Source organism: Sceloporus undulatus, chromosome 7, assembly GCF_019175285.1.
Source record: "Sceloporus undulatus isolate JIND9_A2432 ecotype Alabama chromosome 7, SceUnd_v1.1, whole genome shotgun sequence".
Lineage (NCBI taxonomy): Eukaryota > Metazoa > Chordata > Lepidosauria > Squamata > Phrynosomatidae > Sceloporus > Sceloporus undulatus.
The window spans coordinates 25,665,758-25,686,916 of NC_056528.1; the positions used below are offsets into that span (position 1 = coordinate 25,665,758).

Consider the following 21,159-nt stretch of genomic DNA (forward strand, 5'->3'; position numbering starts at 1 on the left):
AAAAATGAAGGCCCATGACAAACAAGCCCAGAACGCTCCCCAAATGTTGGCCATAGTTGGGGTGAGAGATTTATTTCAGTTCAGTTTGCAGCCGGCCATAGGTTTTGTGGCTTTGCTGAAATATCCGTGCGCTGAGGGCAAATTTTGCCAGCGGCTTTCGACACAAAAGAATCCGATCCCCGTCTTTTGACCCGGCTGAATCCGTGAACGTAAGCGACGTTGGCAGGAACGATGGGAGTGAAAAAAAGTAGATTAAGCAAGCAGGGAGAACATAGCGCAGAATGTAGGTAAGCAATGCCTCTGGGGAATTTTGGGAAAGCTCGAGGAAATTGAGAGGCCTTGTTGACCTCATCCCCTCGACTTGGCAAATAGGGCCAGGTGATATCTCCCTTCTTCCAAAGCAGATGGAAAGTGTATAGGTCCAACAAGGAGGAGGGTTTCCTTGCTGCTTTTGCAGCTTTCCAGATTGGAAACTCAGGTGAAAGGGAAAGAAGTGCCACCTAAACATTAGGAAGAACCTCATGACAGTAATTGCTGTTCAACATTGGAGGACGCTACTTTGGAGTCTGGTGGAGTCTCCACCTTTGTTTTTAAACAGAGGTTGGATGGGCATCTTTCTGGAGTGCTTTGATAGTGTCTTCTTGCAAAATGGGATTGGATTGTCCTGATTCCCATTACCTTTGAACCGAATCACAAATTGGTTTGAACCCATTCAAATGACCCTGGTTCCCACTTGAATCGATTTGCCGAAGTGATTCAGAGAGAGGAGGGCCACACGCTAGACCCATTTAACCCATGTCTTTTTGATGCTGATGTTTTCTGCATCTTTTGGGATAAATCAATTCTGTGCAAGTGTGAACCAAAATCGGATCAGAATCGATTTAAATTTGCCCTTCGTCCGGTTGGAGCGGGTCCGTTTTGAACTGATTCATTCATGAATGTGAACCACAAATGGGTTGTTTTACAGGGGGGAAATGCGACTGGGGCAAATGTAGTGGGAACCACGCTCCGCTGTTGAATCAATCTATCGATTTGGATCACAAACCGCTTTTTTGGTAAGTGGGAATGAGGCCTAAATCTATAAGTGTGAAATGGAGAAAGGTGTGACGTTTCAGGTATCTGAGCAAGTGGCCTTTTCTCCACTCTAAAGCTGTCTCCGTAATAAAATTAGAGTATTGCAGGTCTCTTTGCTGTCTTTTCCCTCCACGTTTAATGGCAATATGATTCTCAAACACTGACTCTTGTAAACTGTGTTTTTAAGAGCATGCATTTTTGCAAGCATTATTCATTCATTCATTCATTCATTCAGAAGACTTCTGGGCATGCATAAGTGCATTTGTTTACTACAAAAGACAGGGTAAATATTGCAGCTTCAAAAGTCAGCGACAAGGGATTACTTTGACAACGGTCATTGCCAATCTGGTACACCTTTTTGCTATTTTGAAAACCTGACTATCCTAATGAGGAGACACATTAATTCTTTTCCCCCCCTTATTCACCCCATAAACTGGTCAGGGGCTTCCATTTTGTTTCTTGCTTCAGGCAGCAACATCATAGGCTTCGTAGAAAAAGTGTGTATAATAACAGCAGTTACATATCCTCCAGCTACTAACCAATTACTTCTCTGTCATCCCACTTTTCTCAGCTGCTTTTACAATGTCCCGGTTTCTCTCCCTTCCTCCTACTTTTGTCCTCAGTTTACTTCAATGGCTGCAAACTTGAGTTCAAAGTGCAAAAGTAGTTTGAACTCAGTCCAACTCAGCAAGGGTATTGAGATGAGGATGGGGCAGGTGTAAAATACACTAAAGTAGAAGTAAAATACACTACAAGGTAAATATATAAAATCAGGGGATGTTAGGAGCATTAGAGTTACACATGTTGTGCATTTTATATGTGTACGTGTCCATGTTTGCCTTCAAGTCACTCGTCAACTTAGGGCAACCCCATGAATTTTAGAGGGTTTTCTTAGGCAAGGCTCAGATTTGCCAGTTCTTTCCTCTGAAATACAGTCTGCAGTACCTGGGACTCCATGGCAGTCTACCATCCAAGGACTATCCAGGGCTGGCCCTGCTTAGCTTCTAAGATCAGACAGGATCTGGTGTCTTTAGGGCATTTTGGCACTGTGTGTATGTGTATTTGCCTTCAAGTCGCCTGTCAACCTACAGTGACCCTAAGAATTTTATAGGGTTTTCTTAGGCTAGAAAGACTTGAGGGTGGTTCTGAGTTCCTTCCTCTGGTGGTCTCCCCTCCAAGGACTATCAAGGGCTGACCCTGCTTAGCTTCCAAGCTCAGACAAGATCTGGTGCCTTTAGGGCGTTTTGGCACTGTGTGTGTGTATTTGCCTTCAAGTCGCCTGTCAACCTACAGTGACCCTAAGAATTTTATAGGGTTTTCTTAGGCTAAGACGACCCTGAGCTCCTTCCTCTGATGGTCTCCCCTCCAAGGACTAGCCAGTGCTGACCCTGCTTAGCTTCCAAGATCAGACAGGATCTGGTGCCTTTAGGATAATTCGACCCTTTCCCAGAAAGCTTAAGCAAAAGCAAACTGCTGCAGCCTTTCCTAGTATATATGTCTTTCCTCTTTGAATAACGTTGGCCACCTTGACCCCACTCTGGTGTCTCTTTTTCCACACCTGCAATGAGTTTTAATGCCTGTGATGGCGGAGGAGAGGAATGAACCGTCTCCGTAAGGTGAGCTGCTCCTGGCCCTTTTCTCCACATGAGCTCATCATGGTTTTATTGCCTTTTCTCCTCCTTCCAAGCCGGCATCCAATTTTAGCAGGGGAAAGGCTACCGTTGAAGAGCTCCCAAAAACAATAATAACAATAGAAAGGAGGGGGAGGAAGAACAAAAAAAAAAACCCAAATCAAAAAAAGAAAGCCCTGAGATGCTTCCAATTTTAGGTTTTCGGCAGCGTGTTTCTGATTTCCCTGGTCAAGGGTTTGCTGTCCAAAGAGGCATCCAAACCAATGGAAGGCAAGAGAAGGGGGGAACAGAGTCTTATATAGGCCTCCGGTCCTCCTCCTCTGCTCCAGTTTTGAAGCAACCTGGTCGGAGACGTAAGTGCCCAGTGGCATCTTGGCCCAAAAATTGGCACGCGTCGGGATTCTTCCTCGCCATCCCCAAAACCCTCAGGCGGAAGAAATGTTGGGAGCGAAGCTGGCAATGGTGCTGTTCGTCCTTTTTGGCTTCGACTGGGTCTCTTCTCAAGGTACCTGTCCACTTTTCTTTCCAAAATCTGGGCACATTGGGCTGGAAAAAAGGGTTGCCACATCTCCAGGAATGGCCTGGAGTCTCCAGTTTTCATGGGTCTTCTCCAGTTCAGAAGGAAGGAAGGAAGGAAGGAAGGAAGGAAGGGATGGTAGACAGACAGACAGACCGATGTTGTTGTGTGCCTTCAAGTCGTTTCTGACTTATGGCGACCCTACCATGGAGTTTTCTAGGACTTGTTCAGAGGATTGTTATAGTCGTATAGTCATTGATAAGATGAACGGAAATAAGAAATTATCAGGTCAAAGGATATTATTTTTATGTATTTTTCCCCATATTTTATTGATAACATTTATAACATACAAATAAACACATAGCTAATGGTAAGAATAAAAACCTTCTACATTCATCACCGTTGAAAACCAACTTCATCCTTTTAACATTTCTTACAAAGTTACTGTAGAGTCACTCAAAGTTACTTTTATTTTTAAGTTAAAATAGCTTTTAAGAAAATTATTTTGAGCGAAGTCCGAACGTCAAAGCAGGATGAAAATAGACTATTTGAGACGATTAGGTGAACTGGAGAAGAAAGGCATAAATGCAAAAACATGTGCGAAAGTAAACATAATTTAGTTTCATTGAACCAAATTATATTTCTATATAAGATATAAAATATAACAGAAGCAACATGTTGTGAAAATAAAGCAATTTAGATAGAGAGAAATGATGAATGGATATCGATATGGGTGGCTTTGAGTACTAAGAAATGCTCCCTTTTATATGTTGGTGGGAAATACGATGTATAAGGTGTAAAATCGAGAGATCATGAAGCTGATAGGATGTGAATTAACATGATATTTTTTTTGTATCTATCTATCTATCTATCTATCTATCTATCTATCTATCTATAGTATGTAATATATAATATTTTATATACAGTGTAAGGTTTGTTCAGAGGAGGTTTGCCATTGCCTTCCCCTGAGGCTGACATTCTGCACATCTGAATTTCAATGGCAGATGCAGCATGGATGTCAGTTTTCAGTATCTCCAGCATTATGTATGTTGCGCACGATGGCTGGCTATAATGAAGAGATTTCAATGCTGGACTAGGTCTCGGAGACCAAGGTTTGAATCCTCGCTCGGCCATGGAAACCCAAGGGGGAACCATGTCAATCTATCTGGCCACAAACAAACCCAGGAGAGGGTCCCTGTCCATCGGAGTTAATCCGAAAGCATAGAACAATAATTTCTGTTGTTTTGAGACATTTTCTATTGGAAAGACAAAGGAATGATATGAGTGTTTGGGGTGATGTTTTGCAAGGAGAGAGACGGAAAGCTTCTTTCTCTCCACGCATTTTCATTTCTACCTGAGGAATGAATATACAGTATATATATATATATATATATATATATATATATTCCTTTGCCCAGCTCAATGGCAATGGCAAACCCTTAATCCCTTTGACCTTCAAGACAATGGCAAAAACACAGCATGAGTTCTTCAGGTTTCCAGAAGAGTTCTGGCACAGTAACGCAGCCAAGAAAAGCGACTTGTGTGTTATGTTCAAATATTGGGGTTTTGTTGTTGTTGCTTCACACTCCACAATTTTCTGTTATCACATGCTTCCCCCTTTATCTTCTCATTGCAAGCTCCAAATATTCCCATTTGGTAGGCCTATTAAACCTCTGCCTTCCCACTTTTGCAGCTGCTTTTCAAATGCCCCGGTTCCTCTCTCCTCCTCCGCTTTGCCCTTGGCTTCCTTCCATTGCTGCAAGTCAGATTCAGAGTGCAACATCCATTTTATTTTATCTTATCTATCTGTTCAGCCATCCATGCATCTTGTCTCAGGATCGCCGGCCAAACAAACCCCACAGGCTCTAAGATTCCCAACGTCTCTCTCTTGGTCTCTTTTTGAAATCCTTGGGGCTTCTTCCATAGGTCCGCAGATGAAAAACGACTCATATCCGGCAAAGGAGAAGCAGTCGAATAAACAGAAGAAAAAGGAGAAGAGCCACTTGAGTCTTGGAGCAGAAATGGCCGGTAATTTTTATTGATTGATTGATTTGGGTAGGAATTGACCCGATAATGGGTACTTTTTGAGAAAGTGTAGCGCCTAACTCCTTCCCCATTCTGTTCCTTTATGGTTTGGGAATTCTTTGTTGCCTCTGGTCTCAAATCTTCTGTTAAAGAAGTCATGCCTGGGATCAGATTGACTTCATCACAATTTTCCACTCCTGACCCAAGGCGCAGTCTTGTGTATTTAAGCTCCAATTTGTTGCCATTTTGATTTTTTTTTTAATAGCATGGTGTAGTGGTTTGAGTGTTGGACTATGACTCTGGAGACCTGGGTTCGAATCCTGACTCAGCCATGGAAGGCCACTGGGGGACCTTGGAAGAGTCACACTCTCTCAGAGGATGGCAATGGCAAACCCCCTTGGAAGAAACTTGCCAAGAAAGTTCACTTTCAGGTCTCCATAAGTCAGAAGTGGCTTGAAGGCACACAGCAACACATTACACTTGTCCCTCCGGGTTTACAGCTTTGAGTTTTGTGGGTTCGATTATTCATGGATTTTATTAATATGTTCTCTCTAGGAATATCTAGGTCCTCCAGTGCAACTCTATGGTCAACTTGAACCAAAAGTTGCAGTGAAGGACCTAGAGATGCCTAGAGAGAACACTCCACTAGGCATTTGTAGCTCCTCCAGCGCAGTTCTATGGTCAATGTCTTGAAGATGTTAACCGCAAAGTTACACTGGAGACCTAGAGATTCCTAGAGAGGAGTGCCCTCATGTTTTTGCTATTTGCATTTTCCCCACATTCACGGTGGTCCTGTGCCCCTAACCCCAGCGCATGTGGAGGGATGCGTGTATTTAAATGTGGCTGTCTGTCTTTCTTTTGCAGGCGAGTGGACTTCGTGGTTCAATGTGGACCATCCTGGAGGCGAAGGGGATTTCGAAACCCTGGAGGCCATTCGGTTCTACTACCGGGAGCGGGTTTGTGCCCAGCCTACTGCCATCCAAGCCCGCACCACGGAGTGGGAGTTGCCTGAAGAAGTGGGAGAGGTGGTCCGCTACAGCCCCCAAGAAGGTTTCCGGTGCCTTAACCGGGAGCAACCCGGGGGCAAGACTTGCTCCAACTACCACGTCCGGTTCCTCTGTCCCATAGGTGTGTGGCGGAAACGTGTGCTTCTATAACTGAGATGGGCAAACGGCAGCCCATGGGCATCATGCCACCTCCTGGGGCCATTTTTGTGCTCCCTGGGTGACCACTAGATGGCAAGGGGGCATTTTTGCCCCATTTTGCCCACCCCTGGGCCACTTTAGTCCCAGGACAGTCCTTTTTGTAAAAACTGGAAGTAAACCCAAAGTAACTTCTGGGGACAATGGTCCAAAACACACTGCAGAAATAATCCAGTTTGAGACCACTTTAACTGCCCTGGCTCAATGCTAGGGAGTCCTGGGAACTGTTTGGCACCAGAACTCTCTGACAGAGAAGACTCATTGTCTTGCAAAACTACAGTTCCCAGAATCCCCTAGCATTGAACCAGGGCAGGTAAAGGTGTTCTCAAACTGGATTATTTCTGCAGTGTGTCTTGGACCAATATCACACTACACACGACTTAGAGGCCTTGTAGTATTGTATCTAACCTACTGGTTTTATGTGTTTTCTTTTGCAATTGTGTTTTGTATTTAAAGATGTTGTACTCTACATTGAGCTTTGAGGAGATGCAGGAAAGAAATGACATTTATCCTTCTTTTTACTGCTACTACTACTTTAATTGCTATGGTTGCCTCTTGTGGAATCCTGGGATTTGTAGTTTAGGGAAGTGCATTTAGAATTCTCATCCAAAGAGCCCTTAGGGCTTAGTTTTCTGCGGAGGAAAATGCTGTTTCTGCACAAACCAACTGTGTGCGAATTTTGCACAGAACTGCAACTAGGCCATTTTCTTCCCACTTTTCGCAGCAGGGAAGAAAATGGCTGCAATTGTGCTCTTTGCTTCCTTTGGGATGTCACGGAGATAAGTTATTCCATTCCTGTTCCCAACAGATCCTTTTCACTGGTTGGGCTGGTCGTCCTGGTCTGCGTGGAGCACATGTTCGCGTACCGCCTGTGGGGTCAGTGGCACTCGAACCCGCCATCGGTCGTGCTTGAACAGCTCTCCGCTGGCATCAGCGCAGCTCCTGAAGTGTCGAGGGAAATCCGCAGAGCGCCAAGCTTGCACCACAGGACCCTGTCAAGGTAAATGGATTTCTTTTGGGGGGCTGAGAAAGTGACACCATTAGCTTTTGATGCTTCCATGTATGCAAACTTTGTTCCATGCACCAAATTGTTAAAACAAAATGTTATATGACACATTGTCTTCAGGCTATGTGTTTAGGATGTATACTAAACATCAATCGATTTTGTGTTTGTATGTGAAACATCAATGAGTTTCTGTTTGGACTTGAGTCCTACCTTCAAGAGATTTCGTTAGGTATATGCAAATATTCCAAAATTGGAGGTAAAAAAATCCAAAATGGTTCTGGTCCCAAGAATTCTGGATAAGGGAGACTCCGTCTAACACTAAATTACCATATATATTCTCGACTATAGGTCCACCTAATATATAAGTTGAGGCCAGGTTTGGAGGCCAAAATTATGGATTTTGATATGACTTACCGTATGTAAAGTCGAGTTTAAAATTTAGGTCATGTAACAAAGGATCTCAAGGGTGGAAGCAAAGGAAAACGGTGCCAAAGGCATCCCAGTTTGTCCCCATATTGGATGGATTATATAGTAGAGGTGGATCAGTGCTTCCAGGACAGATTATGCTTTTGCCTTTCGCCAGTGCATGGTTTCTTGTTTAAATAAAAGTTAAAGTACAGTGCTTACGTTGACCCTTGGATAAGTCGACTCAGATTTTTGGGGGTCACATTTTTGACAAACCTTTCTAGACTTATACATGAGTATATACAGTAACATGCAGACTCCCTCAGATTTTTTTGCAAGTTACAGCAACCAGGCATTGAATATTTTGCAAATAGCATCACTAGGGGAGTGCAAAGGGTGCGGTTCGCACCGGGTGTCATCAGGCAGTCATGGAAATAAAGCAGTTTGATGCTGCTTTAACTGCCTTGGCTCCGTCCTACAGAATCCTGGGATCTGTAGTTTGCGGAGGCCCAAGCCAGCTTTGCATAAGAAGGCGAAATATCTATGAAAGCTACAAATCCCAGGAGGATGCAGTTGCGGCACTTCAAACTGGTGTCAACCCGCATTACAGTCATCTCCATTTTCACGGACTTGAGATTTGCGGTTTTTATTATTTACGAAGGGGTGACCTCCATTAAAATTAATGGTGCATGCGCCTGTGAAATGTACACATGGTTGCATGCAGGAGCACATGACCATTCAAAGATATGGGGCTTGAATATATGCAAATGTGCATATTCACGTGTGTGTGTGTGTGCACGTCCGGAATGGATCCCTCACGAATTTGGAGGGAGGACTATATGTCTACAGTGTCGATGCATCCTAGGTAAGCTGGAAATTTGCACCCAGCCCAGCAAAAACTGGAGAATTGGATCCTCTGTTTTCAGCACAGAGATGAACCCCGAAAACTGCAGAGTGAGGTCCAGTCCCAGAGATGTGGCAACCTGACCCGATTTGTATTGCGGAGGAATTTTGGCCCGTATGAATGTGCCGTCATTCGGGGTGGAGAAGTGCTGAACTGTGAGCTTTTCGTTCCTCGGAGGATGCTGACCCTCCTGCGAACCGTCCCTTGAAAACAAGCCGCCTTTATTAAAGGTTCCCCCCTGCTTTTTTGTTCTCCGTGCCACCTGCATCCTCGCCCCGAGGTCTCTGGCCTTTGTCTGGCATTCTTCTGTGGCATTTTTTTGTTTCAAAGGGCAAGTAAGGATGCTTTATTTCTCCATTACCCCCCCCCCAAAAAATAATACAAACCCATGTAGGTGTGCACACCCTTCCAAAATGGGGTCATCCCATCGCTGCCAAGGAATTCCAGCAATGGTCTTGCGGTCTCCGAAAGGCTGGTGGTTTTAGGAGTTTTACTTTTTTTAAATGGGCAAAGCTATTTTTTAATGAAGGTTGTACCTGCCAAGAGGAGGGTTCTGCCAAGTACGTTTTTCGGAACATTCTTCCTAGCAAAGAAGTGATACCTGATCACTTTTCTCTCCCCCCGCGGCTTCTGGAAGGGGCAAGGAAAGGAAATATGTCCCTGTCTTTTGCAATACTTGTATTATTTTTCTTTCTTTCTTTCTGAAAGCCATCCAAAACAGCAGCCAGGCGGCAGCGGGTATGTTTTCCTGAGGCTCTTGATGGAAATAGCAGAAACGTTTGGTTTCTGTCTCCCAGGTTGTGGGCTGCAAAGGGAGGTGTATGCAGTTGTGTGAATGCGTGGGATGTAGGTGTCCATTGTACCGCTGTACAGCATGGCATAATGGTTTGAGCGTTCAACTGCAACTCTGTAGACCAGGGTTCAATTGCCGGCTTGGCCATAAAACCCACTTGGGCAAGTTACACTCTCTCAGCCTCAGGAAAGGCAAGAGCAAACCTCTGAACAAATCCTGACAAAGAAACCCCAGGATAGGTTTGCCTTAGGGTCGCCATAAGTCGGAAACGACTTGACAGCACACAGCAACAACAACAAATGCTCACTATCGACCAGAAGATGCATCACTGTGTTATATCTCACCTTCTGAGATTAAGCAGAAGATTAACAAGATTAAGAGCATATCCACACTGCAGAAATAAAGCAGTTTGACACCATTTTAGATGCCATGGTTCAAGGCTATGGAATTCTGGGTTTTGTTGTTTTGTGAGATGTTTCACCTTCCTTGACAGAGAGCTCTGATGCCCCACCAAACTACAAATCCCAGAATTCCATAGCATGGAGTCATGGCTGTTAAAGCAGAGCGAACCTGGATTATTTTTGCAGTGTTTCTATAATGAATACGTCTCAAATGAGACCAACTTGTTGATCTTGGGTTCAGCAATGGCTAATCTTGCTAAGCCAAATGGGAAAGGATCAGTTCCTAATCATTATGACTTTTATCATTTCAGAACCCAAATGGAGCAGCTGGGGTCCTTGGAGTCCTTGTTCAAAAACCTGTGGCAGTGGTGGGAAACGAGTGCGGCGCCGAAGCTGTCCAAAGTCCAAGCTCTTGCGCTGCGTCGGCCGTCCCTCAGAGGTGCAGAAGTGCTCCCAGACACCTTGCCCAGGTACCAAACCCCATGAGATTTCAATTCCAATATCCCCTTCCTGGTTTTCCTTTATGAGAACCATTATGGTATAGTGCAAGGCTAGGCAAAGTGCAGCCTGCAAGCTGCATGCAACCCTCAGGGCGTTTTTGGACTCAAAGTAGCACACCTTCCCACACTCTCGATTTAGCCAGGACAGTTCTCGATTAATCCTCTTCCATCCCACTATTTCAGCTTCTTTAAAAATATTCCAGTTTCTTTCTCCTCCCTCCATCTTTCCCCCCTTTGTCCTCAGCTTACTTCCATTGCTGCAAAGTGAGTTCAAAAGGAGTTGGCACTCAATTAACTCTGCAATGGCGGCGGGTGCAGAGGAGGAATCTTGCCCTTCCCAGTTGTCTCAGGCCCAAGCAAACTGCTGTGGTTTCTTCTAGCTTGCGTGTTATTCCTTGTTCATCCCTTTTGCCATCTTGACCATACTCTGATGATGCTTGGGCATATGTGTTATCATCGATGAAAATCTGCAGGAGGTGATGAGTCTTATGGCACTTTGATGGACTACACTCATCCTTCCATATTTGTGGTTTTGAAATTTGCAGATTTGATTATTCATGGATTTGATTGATATGTTCTCTCTAGGAATATCTAGGTCCTCCAGTGCAACCCTATGGTCAACTTTAACTAAACGTTGCACTGAAAGATCTAGAGATTCATAGAGAGAATACTCTCCTAGGCTTTTGTAGCTCCTCCAGCACAAATTCTATGGTCAGTGTCTGTCGGACGTTGACCACAGAGTTGCACTGGAGGACCTAGAGATTCCTAGAAAGGTGTCTCTCAGGTTGAAATGTGGTGTTTTTGTTATTTGTGGTTTTTTCATATTCACTGGGGTCTTGTGCCCCTAACCCTAGCGAATAGGGAGGGACAAGTGTACTTGGATCTTGGTCTAAATTTGCTCCCTTTTGAGACGATATCCCCTCCTCTAACTTGTCTTCTTCATTCCCCATCTTTAGCTTGCCAGCTCAGCTGCAACACTGGCATCCCCAATAAGGACTGTAGCAGCTGCACCTGCCCCAAGCACACTCTCTTTGGCACCGTACAGACCGCGGACGGGATGGCACTCGCCAATGCACGGATCTCTCTCACAGACCGTCCTATGTCCGTTCTGGCCCAAAGTGACCACCAGGGCCACTTCACCATCCGTGGCATCTGTGCCGACAGCGGTGCCAACATCAGTGTGACGCTGGAACACTTTGCCCAAGATAGCACTCCTGTCATCGGCAACAGCTCATGGACGTCCCGAGTGGAGATAATGCTGCAGAGACTTGGTAAGATCAAGTGGTGGAGAGTCAGGTTTGGGAGATGGATAAACATACTTGCAGAGAAGGAATGAGCAGGAAGCAATGGGGAGCATACCCTCCAAGTGCCCTAGTTTCTCAGGGTCCATCCTGATTCATCCTCTTCCTTCCCACTTTCCCAACTGCTTTTAAAATGTCCCGGTTTTAGTCTCTTCCTCCCACTTTCCTCCTTCGACCTCAGTTTGTTTCAGTTGCTGCAAATTGTGTCCAAAGTGCCAAAACAGTTTGCTCTCAAAATCTAATCCCACCAGACAGCAATGTGAAGGCACACGATGACAACAGTGTTGCATGGGCAGTCTGATTCTTTTTCAAAGGAAAGAAGAACTGCAAGTTTTATTTTGTCTCTGATTGTTTTTTCTTTACAATTCTATGGCAGAAAAACCTTACATGGTGGCCCACCCTGAATCGAAAGTGAGGATGACTGGACAGAAAGTGAGGTTCTGCTGTCAGGCTCAGGGTGTTCCTGAGCCCCAAAAATATTATTGGTAAGTCATGGGCCTGAGCAATACGAAAGGGGAGATGGAGATCCTGAACCCAGGGGTGTCAGTAGGGAGATGCGGGCAATATGGACCTCACCCCGTGGCATATGATGCGGAAGTTCACCCAATGCATTGGTGGGAAAAGGTGACAAAGATCTGGGTCTGGTGGCTATGCTGGCCAAGTGAGTCTCCAGGACTCTGACAGACCTGGCAAAGGCTGTTGGAGAGAGGAGGGGAGTATTAAAAAATTATCCAGACTGGGTGCCAAAAATACCAGGTATTGCCACTGCCTGACCCTTGTAGTTTTCCTCTGTGAAATGTTGGACGGTGTGATGGTGGTAGGACTGAGAGAACATCCTTTCCTGAGGATCTTAAAATCTGGGCAGGATCCTAACTGTCTTTACCCATCCCAAAGCAAATCCAGGAACCCTGCCATCCCCAAACTGAGTTTCCTCTCCATTCCTGCTCTTTTTCCAGGTATCACAATGGAACGCTACTGGACAGGAAGGTGAAAAAGTATGACAGTAGTTTAGTGCTCCATGACCTGAAGCCCCATCAAGCGGGTTCATATCACTGCAAAGCCAGCAATGGCCACGGTTCTATCAAATCTACCGTCGCCCATTTGACGGTGATAGGTAAGCCAGTGCCACTTGGCCTTACAAATTCTTCTGTACTTAGTTGGTGTTCAGAAACAAGAGAGAAGAGGCTATTTAAAATGAGGTTTGGCTGGTTTAAACCTGGTTCCTGACTTAAACTTATGGGGACCATAAGGTGAATCACATGGGGTTTTCTTGGCATGTTTCTTCAGAGGTTTGCTATTGCCATCTTTTGAGGCTGAGAGAGTTGACTTGTCCATGGTCATCCAGTGGGTTTCCATAGAGGAGCGGGGATTCGAACGCTGGTCTCCGGAGTCCTAGTCCGATGCTCAAACCACTACACCATGTTTTCTTATTAATTGTATGTACCCCATATTTTCTCCAGTGAGTTATAGATGGTCTACATGGCTCTCTATGTCATTTGTGAAATGTTGGAGTGTCTGCCTTTGGACCTAGCATTTAACAAGTCTCCTGTTCATGTTGTCTCTCTCAGACCCAGAAGTGCCATCCTGTGTGTCCCAGCCAGAAGAATATCTCATCCGACTCCCAGAGGAGTGTTCCCAGGAAGGAACGGGTTCCTCCTTCTACAATGTGGGCCACTGCTCCAACACCCGCTGTGCGGGGCACCTTGCAGATGCGCTGCAGTGTCGAGATGCATCAGAGCACTGCTGTGGGACGCTGCGGATGGAGGTGCGGGAAGTCCCTTGCACTGGCTACGTTTTGCCCATCAAGGTGGTCACCGAGTGTGGGTGCACCTCCTGCACTCAGCCAAAGATCCTCGTCCGCGGGAAAGCTTCTGCAGTTGATGATGGTGAACCGTTGCGCTTTGGAGAAATCTATCTGGGGGCAGAGAAGATCGGCTTCACTGGCTACAAAGGCACTTTCACCATTGAAGTCCCACCAGACACACCGAGGCTGGTGGTCAAGTTTGTGGATCGGTTGAAAAAATTTGTGGACACTGTGAAGGTCTTCCCTTTTGACCAACGTGGTGGGGCCATCTATCAAGACGTTAGACTCATGAGGAGGAAGAAACCTGTTGACCTAGAAGCAATGGAGACTAATGTCATCCCACTGGGAGAAGTGGATGGCGAAGGCCCAGTTGGGGAGGTCATCATCCCGCCAAGATCCTTCTTCAGATCCAACGGGCAAGCCTACAATGGGACAGTGAAGGCCAGTGTGACCTTTGTGGACCCTCGGGACATGGCCACAGTGACTGCTGCCTCTAGCGACCTCAACTTCATCAACGACGAAGGAGATCTCCTCCCTCTCAGAACATATGGCATGTTTTCCATGGACTTCTGGGAAGATGAGAACCGCCAGGGCTTAGAAATGGGGAAAGTGAAGGTCAAGATGGATGCCGAGCTCATCAAAATGCCGGAGCATCTCCAGAAAATGAAACTTTGGTCTCTCAATCCAGTAACAGGCTTGTGGGAGGAAGAATCCTCCTTCAGACTGGTGAAGGAAAATCGCCGTAAGCGGGAAGAGCGCGCTTTTCTCATCGGCAACCTGGAGATCCGGGAAAGGCGGCTGTTCAACCTTGACGTCCCGGAGAACCGCCGCTGCTTCGTCAAAATCCGGGCCTACATCAACGAAAAGTTCAACCCCTCTGAGCAGATGGAGGGCATTGTCATCACCCTCATCAACCTCGAGCCAAGGCCTGGTTATCCGTCCAACCCACAGGCCTGGGGTCGGTTCGACAGTGTGGTGACCGGTCCCAATGGGGCATGTTTACCGGCCTTTTGCGATGGCCAACGGGCCGATGCCTACACCGCCTACGTCACTGCGACCATGGGAGGGGAAGAGCTAGAAGCTGTGCAATCTAGCCCAAAGCTCAACCCGCGTGATGTGGGAGTTTCCCAGCCTTACCTCAACAAGCTCGGCTACCAGCGAAGTGACCATGCAGACTCTGCCCTGAAGAAGACGGCTTTCAAGATCAACCTCGCCAAACCCAACCCAAACAACATTGACGAAACCAATGGGCCCATCTACCCCTACCGGAACCTGAAGGATTGTGAAGAGGCCCCCGTCACGGCCAACCACTTCCGGTTCTACCGGGTGGAGGTTGATAAATACGAGTATAACGTGGTGCCGTTTAAGGAGAGCGACTTGACCACCTGGACAGGGGACTACCTTTCATGGTGGCCCAACCCTCAAGAATTCCGGGCCTGCTACGTAAAAGTGAAGATTAATGGTCCTCAGGAATACATGGTGAGGTCACGAAACGTTGGCGGCACCCATCCAAGGACCCGGGGGCAACTCTATGGCTTCCGAGATACCCGGAGCGTCAGGGATCTCGAAATATATAACAGTTCAGCAGCTTGCGTTGAATTCAAATGTAGCGGGATGTTATTTGACCAGGAATTGGTGGACCGGACTTTGGTGTCCATCATTCCCCAGGGAAGTTGCCGCCGTACCGCCATCAACAACTATTTGAGGGAGTATCTTGGCCGACATCCACCCGTGGTGGAGAACAACGACACTTCAGCCTTCTCCATGCTGGGTCCAGTGGATCCGCTAGGTCACAACTATGGGATCTACACTGTGACGGACCAGAACCCACGCCTGGCCAAGGAGATAGCCATCGGACGCTGTTTTGATGGGACCTCAGATGGATTCTCACGCGAAATGAGGTCCAACAAGGGTGTTGCCTTGACCTTCACTTGTCAAGAAAAGCCGGTGGGGCGGAAGAGCTTCTTCCAACGCCTGCTTGAAACCCCTTCCCAGGCGCTGACAGAGATCCGGCGTGAGATGAGAGACAACGAACAACTCCGCGGTCCCTCCCGTGTGGTGCCTTACCCGTCAAGGTTACGGACTATGTTCGCCACACCAACCCGCAGGACCCCCAGCCGCCGAAGGAGGGTGGACGCTGCTCAGGCATAACTGTGCGGGTTACATAACTGTGATTGTTTGGCCGTCTTCATGCCTCCCTGCCACAAGATCTACCACTCTTTAAGACTGAGGCTATCCATCAAAGGATGCTCCTGCCCTTTGCCAAATGCAGCATATGCTCACTGGTGCCACCTAGTGGCTTGACACCCCCCTGCAGTGTGTCAAATGCTGTGATATTGGTGCCACCTAGTGGCTTGAGATAGCAACACCATTGGAGTAAATGTTCACTTTTTGGGGAACTTCACAAATACGTCAACTTAGAGACTGTGAGGGAGGAGACCCACTTGAAATATCTCAATCTTTACAGTGGAGCGAGGACAGAATAACATTTCACACCACTTTCACTGATGAGACGAATAAGGGAATAAATCTGCATCCTTAGTGGCAGGTTTCATCCCTTGTCTCTCCAGGACAACCAACTTAAAGGTGGGGGAATCTTTTCCAGCCTGAACGCCAAATTCACTTTCAGAGAACAGGGCCAAAAGACAAGGGTCTGTGACCCTCCCCAAAATGCCAGAATATTATATTATACTTTTAAAGCTCTTGTTGCCAGGAACGAAGGGCCCTTCCAAATTATAGAATGCTATGATCCTTAGGTAGATCTGGAATCTGGTCAGAATTCCCTTTCTTCATCAATCACTCTCCCACCTGATGATGATGATCAGGGACGTAGCCAGGATTTTAGGAAGGGGGGGGTCCAGACTAAGTGCCACCATTATAATGAGGCTTGGGCGCGGCGGTGCAGCAGCACACACCATTCATTTTCCTAATGGAAGAGGGGGGTCCGAACCCCAAGAACCTCCCCCCTTGGCTATGTCCCTGTGATGATGATGATGATGATGATGATGATGATAACTCTTCTTGAATTTCTGAGTTCTCAATGAACTTCATATTGGCATGTGAGCTGGTGATAACCGGTGGTGGATATCAATGAAAACATTGACTTGTGTCCCTTCCACACTACGCAGTTATCACACTATGATTCCACTTTAAGTGCCGTGGTCCAGTCCTGTGGAATCCTGGGATCTGTAGTTCAGCAAGGCATTAGTTTTGTAGTGTTTGGAGCTGTTTGAGCCTTCTCCATCAGAGAGATCTGGTGCCACACCGAACTGCAACTCCCAGAATGCCACAGCATAGAGCTGAGTCACACCCTCTCAGCCCCCGAAAACCCCATGATAAGTTTGTCTTAGGGTCACCATAAGTTGGAAATGACTTGAAGTTACATAACAACAACAACAAAGTATGGTTTTATTAGGTCTTGTATGTCCTGCATTGTGTTTTTATTTGCAAACCGCTGTGGGATTGCCTATGCAAAGCGGTCAAGGAAGCAATTAAATCAATACATGGGGGGCTGGCAAAATACGTAAAACCACATCAATGATTTTAATCTAATTTGGGGGTTTTGGTCATGTTTTATCCACTACCGTTTGTATTGGTAATGTGAGGAAGAGGGGAACCACAAAGGATTTCAAACCTGCAGCAACTTGGGCAGACACAGACTCTGTATGACATTTTGAAGTAAAATGTTATAAAACAATTAAACATCAAAAGTACGTGGTTTTAATGTAACACTCCGGGAGCCTATTTGCATGAAAGGTAAGGTGTAAATGCTCAAAATAAATAAATAACCCAACATTTAATCCCTTGCCAGCCGTCTCTGTGACTTGTGGAATGGTTCAATGTGTTTTTATCCTTTTAATATCATTATAAGTCTTCGCACTGTTTCAAATTTCTTGTATGGCGTTTCTGAAGACAGAGTGGGATATAAATATTTTAAGGGTAATAAATAAAAAAAATAAGTAGGGTTAGGCCAAAATATCTTAGATCAATATGCTTTCCGGTCTGGGTTTTGTTTTGAAAGCAATTGGTTTATGCTTTTGGTGCCATTTGCAAATCACTTCATTCCCTGATACATAATAGCTTAGCATGATGTGAAACACACACACCCCCAAAATGCCCAAACAATACAAAAAATGCAACAAAACTGTAAATATAGGCTGCTGTTTTACATCACAGTCTGCACTGTGTAACTTTACAAATTCTTAGCTGCATTGCAAAGGCGCAATGAAACCCGGTTAGTGGTTTGCAAAGATGCAATGAAACCCGGTTAGTGGTTTGCAAAGATGCAATATCAGGGCATTGGGAAGAGTCCTCCAATGCACATGAATCACTTCTCATGGGCAGTGGGCACTTCTCAGGCCTACTGGGCACTTCTGATGGGCTCAAGACTGTCCCTGGCAAGAATCATAGACTTGTAGAGTTGAAAGGGATTGGGCATTTCTGGTGGGCAGTGGGGATTTTTGATCCCCACTGGGCACTTGTGATGGGCACATGGGCACTTTTGATGAGCTTTGGACTGTTCTGATGGGCACATTGGGCACCTTTGATGGACTCTTGGCACTTCTGATGCCCACTGGGCTCTTCTGATGGGCACTGGGCTCTGTTGATGGCCATTGAGGACTTCTGATGTTCACAAAGGATTTCTGATGGGCACATTGGGCATTTCTAGTGGGCACTGGGCACTTGTGATGGGCACAGTGGGCACTTGTGGTGAACACTTGGGGTCTTCTGATATCCACAGAGGATTTGTGATTGGTGCTGGGCACTTCTGATGGGCACTGGACTCTTCTGATGGCCCCTGGGGACTTCTGATGCCCTCTGGGGATGCCTGATGAACGCTGGGCTCTTCTGATGAGCACCAGACTCTTATAGTGCCCACCAGGCTCTTCTGATGCACACTGGGCACTTCTAATGCCCAGTGGAAATTCCTGTTGTGCCCCAGCACTTCCTAGTTGGTCTCTGGATGAACATTGGGGAGCACTTGGATGCACATTAGCGCTCGGTGTGCATTGTGTCATAACACACCAGTCACTCCGCCATCAGGCAAAGGATGCCCATATGTAGCAATGCCATGGCAGCCTGGGATGAGAAGGAGGGAAAGTAATTGTGAGGACAAAGGGGGAAAGTGAGAGCAGAGGAGAGAGACCTGGACGTTTTAAAGGTAGCTGAAAATGTGGGATGACAGAGGATTAACCGGGACAAGTTGAGAAAGCTGGAGTTGGATGCTCCATTGGACCTGAAGCTTCAGCCACAGGAAAAGACAAAGTGCCTCTGCATCTTGTACATTTATGTTGGGCTTGAGCCTTGGGTCGTGGCAGACAGGCGACACCATCTGGAAAGTGCAATGAGAAAAGTGGAAAGGAATGGAATGGCAGAGGTGGTTGGTTTTGGTCCTCTTTCCCAATTTTCCTTCTTTCTTGTGGTCTTCTGGGCAGCAAAGGCAAGCAGCTGGGATGGGCAAGAATGCAGAGCCCAGGCGGCTAGAAGAACCTCCCTAGTGAATGCAAGAATATCTTCCACCTTCCCTCTATCCTGGATTTCTCATTATCCTCTTTCCCTCATCAATGGGTCTGGAAAAGAGGGCAGAAAAACAAAGCAAGGGAGGGAAGGTGTTGTGACCAAGGGGAGCCAAAACCGCAGGCCTTGAACGCTGGGCCGCTTGTAAAATCTGACCGCATTCACTGGGTGGAGGTGAGCAAGCAGCACGTTCCTTTGGAGCTAGGTCAGATTCCTTGCTTGTTACTCTGCATCCAAGGAAGAATGTCCTCTTGTTCTCAGTGGAATGTGTGCACCACTTGTCATTTGCAAGGAATTTGTTCACACAGACAGGTTGGCACATAGGTACACCCGCTAGGGGCCAAGAAGGAGAACTGTCCTCAATGCCTGTGTTAGATGTGTTGTTTCCAATGTACAGCAACCCTATCAAGAAGTTTTTGTGGCATGGTTTGTTCAGAGGGAGTTTGCCATTGCCTTCCTCTGAGGCTAAGAGTGTGTGACTTGCTCACAGTCACCCAGTGGGTTTCCATGGCCAACAGGGAATCAAACCCCGGTCCAAGGATGACTTGGAGGTCTCTCACTCATAAGTTAGCGTTGATTTGGCAACAGGTAACTATCACAGTAACATAGAGCCAGGCACCGACTGCCCTGGTCAGGTGGAGCAAAAAATGTCAGTTTCAAATTCCAGGGCTGAGTGACTGTGTTGTGTGCCTTTGTTTCTGACTTATGGTGACTCTAAGGTGTACCAATTATGGGGTTATCTGGGCAAGATTCATTCAGAGGAGGTTTGCCATGGCCTTTCTCTGAGGCTGAGAGAGTGTGGCTTGCCTGGGCAATGGGTTTCCATGGCTGAATGGAGATTCAAACTCCGGTCTCTGGAGTCGTCGTCCAATGCTCCCAAAATGCCACTATGCTGGATCTAACTGTCCTCATTGCAACAGCAAACTGCTGCGACCGCTCTTTGATTTGCAAGGATTGCTTGCATAACTAATTCATTTAGGAAATGAAGCAATGGATCTGTGGGATTTGTTCCCCACTCCATGGATAAAAATGTACACACTCTCATGGCTGGGTGTGCTAGAGGGGATGATTTACTCCCATTTTCATACAGAGGAATGCATTGTTCCTTTCGGCTGAATCTGCCTTTTGCTGGCTATTTCAAAAAATCATAGAATCTTATGTGCCCTTCTTCAATTTGTGCCAATGGATTCCGCTTGGTCTGGCCAAAGCATGACATTCAAACGCCCGTCCGTCACCCTCTGGACAAACCATCAACCACGAGGCAAAACAAAGAACTCCTTCAGGTCAAAAAACGAGCTGTGAAAACTCCAACCTGATCCTCCTCCCAGAGGAAGCGACTGGAGTTTGAAAATGTGTGTATCTCTGTGGTAGGCACATTTTTTCCACTCCGCTCGGCTTGGACACAAAACTTTCGCTGGGAAAGAGAGCAAATGAAAAAGTCACATCATCAGTCAGAAATCTGTCAGGTTTGGAACCCTATGGCCGGCTATTGTCAATAATAAACCAATCAATTGATTGATTTGGAACATTCCAGGGGTTGGTTTGGGGCACGGCGACTGGCATTTTTGGACAGGATTATCGTTTGGGTGTTTGTCCTGGAAGAACTGCAGATCCCAAATAGGGCTGACAGCACATACTTGGCTGCCTGAAGACAAGATAGCCTCTTTTAGCCACCTGTACAGAATTCAAGTTTGTGAGTTTGATCCCAAGGGCTCCAAGGTTGACTCAGCCTTCCATTCTTTCGTAGGTTGGTAAAATGAGTCTCCAGCTTGTTGGGAGCAATTGGCTTACAGATTGTAAACTGCTTAGACAGTACTGAGTTCACTATGAAACATTATACAAATGTATATGCTATTGCTTAGCCTCCCGTGTGATAAACTCCCTAGAGTTGGAAGGGACCTGAAGGGCTATCCAGTCCCAACCCTCTTTTGTCATGCAGGAATACATAGAATCACAGAAGGCTAGAGTTGGAAGGGATCTCCAGGGCCATATAGTAAAATTCAATCAAAGCATCCCTGACAGATGTGTCCTCGGGGTTTATCACACAGGGACAACTGGAAGTGTAAACGGGGTTTATCC

The 21,159-nt window shown here is 46.4% G+C and overlaps 1 protein-coding gene across 1 annotated transcript; it reads left to right on the top strand.

Annotated features, from left to right (window-relative positions):
- Positions 1–5,141: 5,141 nt before the first annotated feature.
- CILP2 (cartilage intermediate layer protein 2) lies at positions 5,142–16,379 on the top strand. The gene is made up of 8 exons (XM_042479383.1): positions 5,142–5,250; positions 6,112–6,375; positions 7,258–7,449; positions 10,270–10,428; positions 11,415–11,729; positions 12,136–12,244; positions 12,716–12,873; positions 13,328–16,379. Exons 1-8 carry the CDS (start codon positions 5,157–5,159, stop codon positions 15,712–15,714), a joined length of 3,678 nt encoding a protein of 1,225 aa, XP_042335317.1. The 5' UTR covers positions 5,142–5,156; the 3' UTR covers positions 15,715–16,379.
- Positions 16,380–21,159: the final 4,780 nt, after the last annotated feature.

Excerpts from the sequence above, each read along its gene's own strand:
- CILP2 (XM_042479383.1), top strand. The coding sequence starts at position 5,157 with ATGAAAAACGACTCATATCCGGCAAAGGAGAAGCAGTCGAATAAACAG. Across the intron at positions 12,245-12,715 it reads GAGCCCCAAAAATATTATTG|GTATCACAATGGAACGCTAC; the intron begins GTAAGTCATGGG and ends CTCTTTTTCCAG. Across the intron at positions 12,874-13,327 it reads CGCCCATTTGACGGTGATAG|ACCCAGAAGTGCCATCCTGT; the intron begins GTAAGCCAGTGC and ends TGTCTCTCTCAG.